The sequence below is a fragment of the Thermobia domestica genome, chromosome 18, assembly GCF_964235325.1.
Source record: "Thermobia domestica chromosome 18, izTheDome1.hap1.1, whole genome shotgun sequence".
NCBI lineage: Eukaryota > Metazoa > Arthropoda > Insecta > Zygentoma > Lepismatidae > Thermobia > Thermobia domestica.
In genome coordinates, this window is record NC_137471.1 from 45,150,012 (window position 1) to 45,165,571 (window position 15,560).

Genomic DNA, 15,560 nt, shown 5'->3' on the forward strand with positions numbered 1-15,560 from the left:
GTTTTTTTTATTTCTTTTCAATTACACGCTAAAGTCGGAATAGATCGAAGCATGTAACTTCATTATCTTAATAAACAGTCACACTTAATCAATGCAGGGTTGTGTACCTACTTTTGGGCCACCCTGTATAATGTAACAAGTACCGGTATAGGCGGAAGTGAGGATAATAAAAACAATTGGGTTATGGCAATAATACGAGTTTCAATACTTTTGTCATGGTTTCATACCAGCAGCGCTCCACTTATAACCCTAAAATACAGCCTCTGTACATTGTGCAGAAATACACCGCCGGTGGAAAATAGTATCTAATACAGTCATCTTTCATATACAGTCATTTTATCTGTCGTAAAGCACATGCAAATAGTTTACACTAGCACCGCTATACTTGTAAACCTAAAATACCGCTGTATTACTTTCTGTTTAATTCTATCGCATACAGAAACTTTTTCTTTATAAAATGTCTTTTCATGCATATTATTGAATTTTATCTGTTAAACATAACAACATTTTGTAATGTATGTCAATTGAAGGGGGAAAATATTTGGGTTACACAGGCACAAATGATGTTTATATGCCCATCTGTTTATATGCAGTTTGTTGGGTACAGTTTTGGTGGAATTCTTTATAATCCTTTTGGCAGCACTGACGAAAACAACTGAAGTCTTCGATGCGTAGTTTCATGCAGCTGGGAAATGTGAATTTGATTTTTAAGTTTAAAACAAAGTTTAAAACTATCAAATTTTTACCTAATTTAGTCCTTTTTAGGTGTTTCATGGACCACTAACAAAAAAGAAAATGTCGACTAATCCTAAGCGTACGGTATACGTAGGTAGGTTATACAATATACTTTGATATATTTTCAGTAGTATTTCATTCAATACATTGTATGTATTTAACAGTTCATTAAAAATACGTATGTCTAACAGAAACTAATTTTTGCAGGCGGAATACTACGTAATACAAGGTTTACAAGTATAGGGTTGCTACTGTTAGACACTATATTCCGCCGGGAGAGAATTTCTGCAGTGTATGCTATATAATTTTATGTTTTACAAGTGTAGTATTACTAGTGTCAGTATGAAACCATTACAAGTGGTATTGGAACTCATATCATTGAGAAAACCCACGTATTTTCACTACGTTAGCTGACGCACCTGCTCCCTTCGAATGCACTCCTGAGTTAGCGTGCGTTCTTCAGCTTCATTCAGCCTTCCCTGACTCGGTTTCATAGCATTCGTGGTTTTTAATGGAAACCCAGCATATGTTAGTTTGTGTTTTCTGCACTGTAGTTTTCATGCCCTAGATCTAGACAGTATTTATACGCAAGTTGTAAAAATAATTATAATTTTTCAACAATTATTAACGGCGTCCCCCCTTCAATTTCATGTACGTGAAGTGGGGTAATGTTGCCCAGCGCAAATCTTTTGAAAGACAATAAGAAACAAATTAGTGAAAGAATTAAGCTTGTCAAACAATTATTTTGAGCATTTTGCCAATATTTTACCTGCATGGGATTTACTTATAAGGAACCAGCTATTTTTTTTTTTTTTTTTTTTTTTTTGATAGCTTCCTCGGATGACATCCACTTGAATCAGTTTTCAACGTTGTATGACTCATTATTTGCTGTAATTTTAATATACCTTACATTCAATTATTCCTGTTCCACTTCCATCCTTTATTTCTAAGTGTTAATCAAAAATATTTCTTATTTTCATGGTTTATTTGCTGTTCCGTAAAGAGGTATGGATCTATATTTTATTACTGCGCAAAATTAGTACCTTTAAACTGTTTAGTATTGCTAACTACGCAGTATTAAGAAATAATGAAAACAATGAATCCGTACCTCCTCACTACGATGGAGGATATAGCTTCGAAAGTGCAACTGAGAATTCGTGATCGATGTCGGTCTTTTTTTGTTGCGTGGTGGAATAGATAATCTGGCAAATATTCACTCTTGGTGCCTTAGAAAAATATCTTAAGCAAGGAGTTTGCATTCATTGGTGCAGATTCACTTTAGGAAGGTTGAATATAAATATTGCGTGTGTGGATGAAAACTAGAGTGCATAATACACGAATCAACTTAAATACAAAAACCAACTTATGCTGGGGTGGGCCACTAAAGCACAAATGCTATCCAACTGAGGCAGTCAGGGCAGGGGTGCGTCAACAACTGTAGGTATATGCATAAATGAAGATAGTACTAGTCTTCATATGGCATAAAAACACATGCCTCATATTTGTAGGATTTTTTTTCTTCATTATTAATGAAATGATGGCGTCTGTGTGAAGTTGGCCCCCCAAAAGTTTGGGCTACACGAGATATTTATTGGGCCAGAAAGTACTTCATTTGGGCTGTTTGGGCTAGCAACTTAAAGCGTTTGGGCTACTCTGCAAACAAAGTTACAGCTCACAAAGTTTGAGGGGCCAACTTCACGTTAGCCCCCCAAGTGTTTGGGCCAGACGAGATTTTTATTGGGCTGGATAGTACTTCGTTTGGGCTGATTGGGCCAGCAACTTTTAGCGTTTGGGCTATTATAGTTTCCGAAATATGGGCTATTAAACTCTTTGAAAAGTGATTTTCCTGCTTCTTTTGTCGGGGCCAACTTCACTAATACGACATTTCTGACAAATACGTTTACTAGAAGTGGGAATACATTGTGTCGGATAGCAGTTTAGGAAGTTTCAAGATTTGGGCTGTTATTGAAACAGAACTAGAGCTTCACAAAGTTTGGGGGGCCAACTTCACATTAGCCTCCAAGTGATTGGGCCAGACGAGATTTTTATTGGGCTGGATAGTACTTCGTTTGGGCTGATTGGGTCAGCAACTTTTAGCGTTTGGGCTATTATAGTTTCCGAAATATGGGCTATTAAACTCTTTGAAAAGTGGTTTTCCTGCTTCTTTTGTCAGGGCCAACTTCACTAATATGACATTTTTGACAAATACGTTTACTAGAATTGGCAATACATTGTGTCGAGTAGCAGTGTAGCAAAGTTCAAGATTTGGGCTGTAGTTAAAATAGTTGGACCTTCACGAAGTTTGGGGGGCCACGTTTAAGCCCTTCCAAGTGACTGGACCTGACGAAACTTTTATTGGGCTGGATAGTATTTCGTTTGGGGTGATGGGGTCATGAAGTTTTAGTGTTTTGGGCTATTAAGAGTTGGTCTGTATTTGAAAGAGTTTAGACCTTCAGATATTTTGCTGCCGGAAATAGGTTTTACTGTAATAGGTAGGGATTTTTCTTGTCTTATAAACTGTTTGGACCATATATATCGGTGTAACACCAAATGGTGAAGAAAGATGCAATGTTCCACACTTTATGCGAGTGGTTTTGACACAGAATTTCGTCATTATTAATTTCTACGATAGTACTAAATTTACATTTGGCAGAGGTTGGAAGTGGTCACTCAAAAGCATTAAAATGATTCCGTGCGATTTCGCAGTGTATAGTTTCACACAGTGCTCAGTATCAAGCAATTTCGCACCGTCTTCTTTATCGGATTAATCATTCTGCAGGTGTGGTGCATTCTCACACGGTCCACCTGTCAATCATGTGTTTCATCCTGAAACCGCTTTCACAATAGGGGCAGGGAGGACAGAACAAGTGTCAATTAAGTAAGAACAGAAACTGAACAAACAAGTTAAAATAAAGACGAACAATTGAATTAATACTATCTCAATTGAGCCGATGGCTTGAGCAGGCTGGGTGGAAATGAGTCCATCGGTTCGGTTTGACTCGGCTCAACTGAGCCCATGGTTCGAGCCGGCTCGGTTGGATGAGTTGTAAGCTCGGCCAACTTCTCGGTTCAGCTCGATAGTGAATGAGCTGTGACCCGAGCAGCTCGAGCCGTTGGCAGCCGTGAATCCGGGCCGAGTATTTTTGAACATGTTTGCCCGATGCCCTATAACTTTTAATGATTTTTGGCTTGAGCCCGAATACTTGCTTCTCCGGAACTCAAACCGAAAAGCTCGTAAACAGTGTCATTGCCTTCTAGACTCGCCTTGGATTTTGGTATTCAGATATAAACCGCCTGTCTTTCCTCTTTATATGCTGTGTTGTTGTTGTTGTTGTTAATAATAATTTCTAGCATTAGTAATATCATTGATAATAATTATATTGTCCATGTAGGATACTTGAAGAAAATACTTGAAATTACACACAGGATTTGGCTCGATTTAGCTCAACTCGACTCGAAACTTGCGGAAATTGTTCGAGCCGAGTTCTCGACTCAAGCTTAAAGATGTCTGTTTCGAGTCGAGTCGAGTTTCAAAAGAACTCGCTCGAACTTGCTCCTACCCATCTCCAAAAGCTGGAATAATGAATTATGAATTGTACAAAATGGATTGACGATGTACAGAAAGAATGTATGAATGAAAGTATGAATGTTCTACCTCAGCAATGTGCTGTTCGCTCGGAAAATATCAAGACGACAAGGTTTGTCTTCAAACCGCCTTGGAGTATACAGCTAATGTTTTGTGTTTCACAAATAACAACGTTTTTCTATGCTTTGGGGCGGGCACATTTTTTTTTTTAATTAATTTTTGAACTTCCTGACTGAATTCTCTGATGTACTGCTTATTTCATTATTTATTTATTTTAATTTGTGATTGTTCTATTTCCCATTTCTAATGATTACAATTTTTATGTTCCTTTTCTGTTCTTATTATTTATTTTCATTTGCTATTCTTTTTTGTTTTCATCTATTTCGATTTGCGATAATTTTTGTTATTATTTTTCCTATTTATTTCAATTTCATATTGTTTATGTTATTATTTTCTCTCCTTCCTTACTATAACTTTGGTTTGCTTATCTTTTCTTCTGTCTTGTTCTTAAGTTATTTTAATTTTTGGTTATTTTGATTATTATTTTTGTGAAAGTGAAACATTTCCTGCTGTCCTCCTGTAGTATTAATTGCAATTGTTCATATTTAACTTGTGTTTGCTCTTTTTCTGTTCTTAGTTTGTTGACAGTTGTTCTGTGTCCTCCCTCCTCCTATAGTGAAAGCGTTTTCAAGATGAATCAAATGATTGACAGGTGGACCGTGTGAAAGTGCACGACACCTGCAGAATGATTAATCCGATAAACAGGACCGTGAGAAACTGCACGTCACCATTAAAATATAGGTCTTGTAATTACGACTCCTATTTATTTACGACTGTACCTGCGGGCACCGTGATCGCCTTTGGACGGGGGCATCGCCCCGGTTGCCTCAGCCTTGTTACGCTCCTGGACCGAGGATGCATATGCAAGACCAAAACCAAGACTAAATGTGTAAGAATACCAAGACTCCAGCAAAAACTTGACCCACCTGCGTTGATACTTTTATAAATAGGCGAAAAATATAGAAAAGCTTTATACTTCAGATTCATAATTTAGTATTTCGTTTTCAACAAGGTGGAGCAGAAGGATTCAAGTACTTCCCTAGAAACACGAGTGCTCATCGTAATCTTTTGAAATAAACGAACTGAGAAAAAAAGATTGCTTTCTTCTTGCTTTCCCTATATACAATATAATGTGGATGAGAATTCGGCTTAAAAATTACAAAGAATTGTTAATAATAATAATATAAACGAGACTAGTTAGAATACTGTATGCTCCTTCAGACTCCATTGGGAATCAAACCTGGAGCTTTCTGCATCAAACACAGGTATATATTATCCACGTATTCACGAAAGGCTTACGTAAAAAAGAAAGAATGAATGGATATATAAATTATTTGGACATAATTCTTTAAGGTTTGATGCAATTCAATTATGTATGTAGTATATATAATTTTCACCAGTGTCTTATTCATAGGTCAGATTACCGTATATAATCATTGCAATTGTAAAGTTATTGCTTTTACAGTTTATTAAGACAGTAATTGTTTTCCAGTAAAATAAATTTAGGGGATTAAATCCGATAACTACTTACACAAAATTAGCGCTGTCAAAAATTCAGATTCACAAAATCTGGATTTAGAATTTCAACTGAAACCGAAATCCGAATTTCCGATAATAAAATGTCAGAAACCGAAATTAGAATTTCGGATAATATAATGTCAAGAACCGAAAATGGACTTCGGACAATGAAATGACCAAAGCCGAAATCTTGATTTCGTATAATGAAATACTAAAATCTGAATATATGCATATTGGGCAGCATTAGACAAAATCTTATGAAAAAGAATTCCAAATTGTATTACATGAAGACGAAGAAAACATCCTATATATTTGAGTATATAGTAACTGGTATCTTAATCAATCTCAAATTAATTGGCACAAGTATAATCTCCATTATAAATAACATTCAAAGAACTTAAAAAAAAAGACAGGGAGAGAGAAATTGCACTAATTAGTAAAAGTATTTGTCAGAAAAATCACATTAGTGAAGATAAACCCTACAAAAGAAGCAGGAAAATAACTTCTCAAAGGGTTTAATAGCCCATATTTCGGAAACTATAATAGCCCAAACGCTAAAAGTTGCTGACCCAATCAGCCCAAACGTAGTACTACCCAGCCCAATAAAAATCTCGTCTGGCCCAAACACTCGGGGGGCTAACGTGAAGTTGGCCCCTCAAAGTTTGTGAGGCTGTAGCTTTGTTTGCAGAGCTACAGCCGTAGCATACGTACGTAGCATATAGATAACATAAAGATCCCGTATATTTGTACAATATAGCGTTGTCCGGATAACGGATTTTTCTCCATGTATGTTACCGATATCTCAACAAGCCCTTCAAACCCAAACGCTTCAAGTTGCTAGCCCAAACAGCCGAAATGAAGTACTTTCTGGCCCAATAAATATCTCGTGTAGCCCAAACTTTTGGGGGGCCAACTTCACACAGGCAATGATGGCTTATCGACATCTAAATATTGTCTCATTTCAAGCAAATCATTCTGCATTCATGAAGTAAATCTTAACTAATTCCACCGTCTTAAAATCATTTTCTTCTGATGTTTGTCTTTCATTTTGCAGTCCATTGGAACTTTCTGGATGCATTTCGTAGATTCAATAAACTTAGGGTTACCAGATTCTGACAAGCGAAAAGTAGGACACAAATATAATAGTATATGATAACCTACTGCGTCGCTAATACGCGTGTCCTTATTTCATTTAATGTTAACCCTGATTATTTATTATTTATTTATTTTTAAAAGAAAATACACTCAAGAAAAACATTACAGGAAATCATTGCAACTTCAAATACTTTGATGAATGACAAAGTGGTTTATTTTTATGAACGTACAGTGAAATTTCATGTTGGGCGAAAGACTTATTTTTTATCGATTGTGGTATTATTTTAAGGAATGAGAAAATAATTAGACCAGCACGAGGGAACTTCTACTAAACTTGGTTAGAATTACTGTCAAAAGTTGAAAAGAAACCTTTCCTACACCGAGGAAAAAAAAAACATATGTGGCGTACATAAAGCGTAGGTTACATGTGTAAATCCTGTAGTTTTTGAACAACGTACAGCAAACGTATAATTGAAAAAGTATATTTTATGCGTATTTCCCGTGTAAGTGTTTCGAATATACTAACTTACCGTACGAACGAAAGAACTGTATGTAGACGGCCAGAATCTCTCATTTAGGTGGACATATGTAACATACAGCTGACGTATCTAACATACGTATGCTTATGTAATATACGGAAAATGTTAGGTGTCAGACATCTTGCAATGGCATGATGTAACGTTTAAGCGGGAAAGAGATCAATACGTACGTAGCATATAGATAACATAAAGATCCCGTATATTTGTACAATATAGCGTTGTCCGGATAACGGATTTTTCTCCATGTATGTTACCGATATCTCAACAAGCCCTTCTTAGCATAGGCGCCGACTTTGGGGAGACAGGGCACTTCTGGACCCCCAATATTTAAAGGTGGGGTCCTCGCTCCCCCAATATAATTCAGTCGAGGAATAATTAACAAAGAGAAGCAAGGATTTCTGTCGTAAACTTCGACGTGCCTTTAATTCAACATTACGAACAGCCTTGTTATTTGATAGAAAACACCGTTTTCAAAACGGTGTTTAGAAGCGCACTAAAGCTTCAACCAACACTCTGGCAGCACTGATCTGACAAGTAGAGATCAGTGCGCAAACAAAGTCTGCGGAGGGAGGGGGACTTCATCAAGCAGTTGATAACAAACGGTTGAATATGGGTATGATATTTATTCATTGTATGCCCCCCACCCCAATGTTTTCTTCAAGTCGGCGCCTATGGTTCTTAGTAAAAGCAGTGTATTGCAAGACAATGGTTTTTTGATTTCTCTCCTTCCCTAATATTTTAAGGAGTGTTAAAAAAACAAAGCGGTTCATCATTCAGGAAAAGAGTGCGTGTGATTTAAAATGTTATGAATAAAGAATGAAACATTAAAATATTGCAAGTAAGTTAACTCAGGACATTTCAAAAAGGAACATTTCTTGATTTTCTAGGTGTCTTCGTAGCAGGCAGGACTGCTTTTTTGAAAAACAGTACGTCTGGTCACCCTAAATAAACTTCAAAAGTATTGAGAATTACCTTGATGGTCAGTTTGGCAACTCACTATGTCCCGGGTTCGATTCGGGTGGGAATACGTGCTTGGGATTAAAAAAAGAGATACTAAGGAATAGTTTTGGTCTTTAAGCAGTAGGTTTCAACTGATACAGCTTCGGTGCTAAACACCAAAATTAAGCTCCAACTATTTGGTCAGAAGACATTGGCTTCATATAGGATCCAGCAGTGGTTCGCAAATTATAAATTTTAAGAGCACTGTATTAAAGTGTGCTTTTTAAATAATGATGTTATATTCACAGGAGGTCTAGCAGAGGAAGTCGATGAAAAAGTGCTGAATGCTGCTTTCATTCCGTTTGGAGATATCGTGGATATTCAGATTCCTCTTGACTATGAGACTGAGCAGCACAGAGGGTTTGCTTTCATTGAATTTGAATCAGCTGAAGATGCTGCTGCGGCAATTGATAACATGGTAAAGATTATTAGTATTATTAAATTTTTAAACTATGCTATCTTATTCATGAGTATGGAAAATCTTATAAAATGACTGTTAGTTTGTCTGTTGAGAGGTGTGAAAAAAAAAAAAAAAAAAAGACACACCCTGAAATGGTATTCGATATCTAGTCAGTCCCAAGAATGGGTTCTATCTCCATTCTTATTCCTGTAGTCAAACTAGGGAAGTACATAGAAAGCAACTTGGTTGATTTTAGCCTCACGTCTCTAAATTACGTAGTGGAATACTCAAATAATTTCTAAAAATTCCAAGTCAAATCCTGTTACAAGTTTATGTACAGATACTTATTAATTTAATGAAAAAAAAGAACCTACTTTGATTCCCAGAACAGCTCTGATACAACGTGCAATGGAGTCATAGAGGTCGTAGATTTTAGTAATTGGAATATTACGCCATTCCGAATGCAGCACATTACTTACTTCTGTGTATAACATTAACCTCCAGTTCGGGTTAGTATTCGTAGATATTCCATCTAAAAATTACTTACTGCTTACTATGAAGATTGCTTAAAGGATTGCTCAATCACATAAATATACTATATTTCGAAGTAATTATTAATTGCTTTACATCAATGCGATACGCATCTGTATTATACGATGTCCTGGTTTGTAGTATCTTGAAAACTACTTATAAACATGTACATGGTAACCAAACTGTTACCTTAGTAACCGGATCAATGTCATAACAAGTAAACAAACATTTCTTCCTAACGACAGACAAATAAAGGTTCACAAATCAACATTATTCATGATATTAATTATATTATTTTTTTCTTATTCTTTTAGTGCCATTTAAAATAGCACTTTTGCACTAAGATAATCGAAGTAAATGGTAAATATACGTTATCGTTGTACGTGAGAGAGACTGCAGGCGAAAATCTGTGTCAAATTCGTGACTTGAAAACGGACCACAGATTTTCAGTTACATTTAGGTCCGGGGAGTGGACTAGTCAGAGGAAGTGTTGAACTTCGTCTCGATGTTCCTCGAACTACGCCAACAGTTCTAGCTGTGTGAATGGGCGTATAATAATCCTGCAATATGGCCTGGATCACATAGTACCCAAGGGCCTAGGGCACATAGCACCCTTAAATGACGACATTGATTACGGGCAGGGATGCGACCGGTAAGTATCAGCACGGGACCCACTGCTGATCATACAGTTCTTTGGGCGTCCGCTGCACATAAATACGGGCCGTGGTTTGAAATAAGGTAAACCATGACTTGTCTGATAATATCATAGGTTTCTATTTATGAGCGGTCCAGGTTTCATGCTCGCGACACCATTAGCGTCGTGCTAAAGCGTTATGGTCCCTTTTCTGTGATTTTGCCCATGCTACCCGACCCCATATGTCCATCCATGTCATATAACTCATGGCGGACTGTGATTTTCGACACAGGCTGTGGGAGGTGGTGCGACTTGAGTTCCTCCGTGTCTTGCACCGGAGTCTCACGATGATTCTGAGTGATAGTCCGCAATTGGGCCTATCCTTAAAGGTTTTCTTCCGACCACTGTTCCTCTTCGCCGATGTGGTATTGCCGTGAGTTTTGTAGTCCGTCCTCACTTGAATACTGTCCCTCATAAAACACACAATATATTTGCTACTTTCCACACGTTCTCTCCACATAACCAAACACCAACATTTTTTTTTTTTTTTTTTATCAGAGAGTTTGCCCATTTTACCCTATCACCATCCTTTCAGTTCAATGGACACTGCCTTTGTGCCGCTGTTCGCGTAATACGAATTCTGCTCTACCACCACCTCTGGTCTTCGGTTCGATCGCAGCTCGCACTAAGTGTACTTTGTAATGGACAGACACCTTGTGCGTGGGTTTTCTCTGGGTTCTCCCGTTTCCTCCCACTTTTTCATTCCACTATTTTATTAATTTCTCGTCATCACCGTCTCCTTTAGCCTAGCCGGCACAATCGTGGAACGTAAAAGTTAAAAATTTCATTTCTTTTTTTGCCTTAACACTTCACCAACAGCAGACGTACTCTCTGGTCACGGTCTGACCGTTTCTAACCTAGACATTTGACAGTTTCCGTTAAATTGATAAGAATCTGTATGCTAAATGGAGGAAATAAATTATTTTTTTAACACATCAATTCCTCTGTAGGTATATCTGTTATAGTTGAAAGCTTAGATGAATCAAATTTTTATTAACAAGTGAGGTGGTGTGCCGTATGTCTGTTGGTGGGAAGGAAGTTATGTTTTGCACCAGGAGAGAACACTCACCAAATTCAGCGAAGATTATAACTTCAAAAGTTATCAATTAGTTTGTAGTGAGTTCTTGCAAAGTTCTCCTTGACCATCCTTAGTGATTTGATAGCATGCATATTAAGTGCTAACTAAAGGTGTGCTTACCAAAAACACTCAGATATGGTGGAAGTAATTTAAATTCAAGCAATCATTTTCTACGGAAGGAAGATAGTGGTGAGACCTAAGATTTTAAGGGTATAGATTTAAAATGTGTAGGTCAGAAGATACCAAAGATTTGAAGGGGTTTTTAAATTTTTCTTAGCCTACGTGTGTTCACCAATGAAGTGTAAATGAAAGACAGATGTAACAAATGATACTTCGAATCTAGGTTTCATTAGTTATTAATAGCCAACTTTACAGAATGTACAGGGTTCCCACATTCTGGAATGTCAGGGAATACAAGGAAATCATGTATTTTGCGTAAAATGTCATGGAAAGTCACGGAACGTAAATGTGCAAGACAATTCATGAAGGGTAAATTATGTTTCTTTAAAACTGTCACAGCAGAGTGTGAACCATTTTAAAAGAAATTCCAGAGTTTTGATCCATTTGTTTGTTTCCTGTATTCAGAACTTCTATCTCTCTTTAGGAATCTAATGAATCGTTGTGTCAAACAAAGCATTACGAAACTTGCTGACAGTGCAGAGAAACTTCTTGCTTTAGATTTGACTGCAAATGAAAATTTAATAGATATAAGAAAGATGGACATTGGTTTTAAGACAGAAAAACTACCAAAAGAATTGAAAGCATCAAATAACGATAAACTAGCTTTCAGAACTGTCGAAAGCTTTTGTTGGGTTCAATCAAAAAGATTGTGGAAAGGAGCCCTCTGAAGTACAAAGTAGTACGTGCTTCTATCAGCTTTGGACTCCAGGCTACAAAAGAACAATCCAGAACTTGCTCAGACTGGGATGAAACGCATCCTACAAACTCTGCATGAGCATAACAGAATATCTGATTCTGTACCTGAGAAAGCAAAGTGTCAATTTATATCTTTCTGTACTGAAATCCAGGAGTCTCTTGACTTCAGAGAATACGAAGAGAAGATGAACAGCATCAGATCAGATGACTTCTTTGCAAAGGGAATGTCCAAGAAACAAGAATATTCCGATTTGTGGCATGTTGTGAAAATATGTTTAATTTTATCCCACGGCAGTGCCTCAGTGGAGGGCGGGTTCTCAGTCAATAGGACACTTATTGTAGAAAACCAAATCAAAGATTCTCTGGCACCACAGAGGGGGGGGGGGGTTACATGATGCAATTATGTACTCTGGAGGTGTTGAATCTGTTCCTGTTGATCGAAGAATGCTTCTCTCAGTTTGTTCAGCTCGGAGACGCTATGATGAATACCTTAAACAGAAACGAATCCAAAGTACGAAGGAAAATAAAATCAAAGGTGAAAGAAGAAAACTAAGTGCTGAAGTTAAGAAATTGAAAGAAGGAAGAAAAAATTGAATTATGTTACAAACAAGAACGAGATGCTCTCGTAGAACAAAGTCAAAAACTGAAAGCAAAACAAAATTCTGTTTATGAATGTAAATGTGAGGATTAGGACTGATAGTATTAGGCTCAGGGAGAGTTGGCAATATATTCTTGACTGCTTTTTATTGTTTTTCCAAGCAAAAAAAAAAAAAAAAATGTCTAATTTGCTATGTCAAGGTATGTTACTGTATCATATACATATTATTATATACTTATATGTTATTTAATTACTATATACTAATGTTATTTAACTATTGTATACTTATATATAAGTAATTGTATAAATAACAATTACTTATACAGTGAAACCTGTCTATGTTGGCCACCATCGGTTCCATCGAAAAGTGGCCAACTTAGGCAGGTGGCCAACTTACAGAAAATAAGTGTGATTTTTGTAATTTTTAGAATTGGATTTCTAGTATTACTTGATTGTAAAATTTTAATAAGCAGTGGCACGACAGCTACTTATAAATAATGTATATAGAGTAATCATAAAAATATGCAGTACTAGAAAATATTGCTATAGTACGCAAGAGCGCCGATTTCTCTGTAAATTTGGGGGGCATTCAGATGCAGAAGGTATATATATAAAGATTTTATGACAAATTGCACTCATATTATACCAAATATTGTATACTCATGAATAAAATAGAGGCCACATGAGCTTTGTGGGACCTGGGCCCCCTCGGTCCCTCCAGGATCGGCGCTCTTGATAGTATGTTTAATATATATGCAAACCTTTATCTTCCTGAAAACTAGTCTGGTACATTGGATTATTCGGATTGAAAATACAATAACACAAACAACTATGAAATAGAAGTGTATGTACGCAGTTTATTGAAATTGATATTATAGCACACTGAGTTATTCAGATTGAAAACAAGAAAAGCTAAGTTATAAATTGAGAAATTCATATGCAATTGTTCATTCTTCTTTTCTTCTTTTCAGTTGTTCCTGAATGGTGGTTCATTCTAGACATATTTGCTTTATTCTTTTCGGCAGATATGCACATTCTAATATTGTAGTTAACTACCTCTTGTTAATGAACTAGAAGTGTTTCCCTCGGAGCAAAAGATGTTTTGAGAAAATTTTGAAGGAATTCATATCTCAAAACCTCCGCTACCTTTTGTCATGCAGTCAGGTGCCAATAAATGACAATTGAGCTTTAACCTTGAGAATTTTCCGGAATTACTAAAGCTTCCCACTGATGAAAGAGCCGATATAGCTAAAGATTTTACCAAAACAGACAGGGTAAACAAATACGTACAACCATTTCCAAAATTCCTGTACGTGCTTTTTCTTATTCACATCTTCCTTCACCACCCTTTTATGAGGGTAGTGTTCCGGCCATTGACCTCCAAGAACAAATCGTGCGAATCTATGCTTCTTTGTGTGCAGTCACAAATACAGAACATCTGCCTCTCATATGGGAATTCGAAAGAGTTAAGAAAAATAACAAAACTGTATTTTTCTTGGCCAAGATACGCAGGTAAATTTATCATTATCATCATAGGGTAAACATTGCTTCAGTGTGGCCAACTTCCAAGATAAACAGGTGGCCAACTTATAGAGTAGTAAGTAACGAATGTCTTATGAGAAAATGCAGGTTCAAGACGAACTAGGCCAAGATAAGGAGGTGGCCAACATAGAGAGGTGGCCAAGTTCACAGGTTTCACTGTATTGAACATAACAAATATGTAAATGGTAATTAAAGGTGTGTGTTGGACGGCTAGGGAATGAAGGAGGCCATTAAAAAAGTGTATGACAAAACTTACCCCATATCTTCCCATTTATATTCAAGAATTTATGTCAGGGAAAACAAGAATTTGTGTCAGGGAAAGTCGAAAATCGAACTTCACTTTTTTTATGGGAATCCTGAATGTAGGTTCGTTCACAGTATATTGGAGCTATAGAGGTACATGGAAAATTTCTTTAAAAGTCACTACTGGAAATACGTAATTTACTATATAAACTATAGTTTAATGCAGTGATTAAGCAGTCTTAACCTTCTTGTAAGTATAGCCAGCTCTTGTCTCAAATTATGGAGTTTGCTTCTTCCTTGATCGTGAAACTGCAGTAATAATAGAAATGTTCGTATATTGGACATATCATCCACCAAATCAGTTACCTTTATTGTAAATCGAACCGAAGCACAGTTAATGCTGTAGCTAGCAGTGAGCAAATCTTCATTTCCTTCTGTTCAAAAGAATACGATCTAGCAAGCAAACTCGGTAATACACATTTTGTCATTAGCATCGCATCGTAGGGATTAAAGTCAGTAAGTGCATTTACATATCCTAATCTCGCGTATGATTTAATAATGTACTATTATGGGTGTGGAATTTTATATTATATTCATCACAAAATAGTAAATAAATTGAAATGTTTATCTTATTCGTGTAATTACAGCGTGTTCATTGGATAATTGTATCTAAATGAAATTAGCAACGTTTGAAAGAAAAAATCAGATAGTTTTGTGCATGTCAACAATGGACAACAATGTCAATAATGGGATCAAATACAGGGAAAGTAAATTCATTCATGTTTACTTTGTGATTAGTCGATATAGGTTCATTGTTGGATATTTAGCAGGTAGTTGCTGTTTCTGCTGGAGGTCACTTCAGAAGCTTTTATGTTTTTGTACTGTTATGCGAGGAGCAAGAATCCACATGCTGTTTTGGAAGTTGAAAGAGACTCTCTCCTGAAGTGAATATCTTTTGTACGGTGTATCGAAACGTCTAGTCTATGACCAATTTTTCTTTCGAGAGGCCACTGTTACAGGTCCATCTTATATTGATGTGCTCACTAATTGGTTATTTCCACAATTG

The 15,560-nt window shown here is 36.5% G+C and overlaps 1 protein-coding gene across 1 annotated transcript in view; it reads left to right on the forward strand.

The window, feature by feature from the left end:
• The first annotated feature begins 649 nt into the window (after window positions 1-649).
• cyp33 (peptidylprolyl isomerase cyclophilin-33) overlaps window positions 650-15,560 on the forward strand; it is a 35,877-nt gene continuing 20,966 nt past the window's right edge. The window contains exons 1-2 of the mRNA XM_081746139.1: window positions 650-829; window positions 8,781-8,950. Coding sequence (XP_081602265.1) covers window positions 796-829; window positions 8,781-8,950 — 204 coding nt within the window. The 5' untranslated portion in view covers window positions 650-795. The remainder of the gene's footprint in view (window positions 830-8,780; window positions 8,951-15,560) is intronic.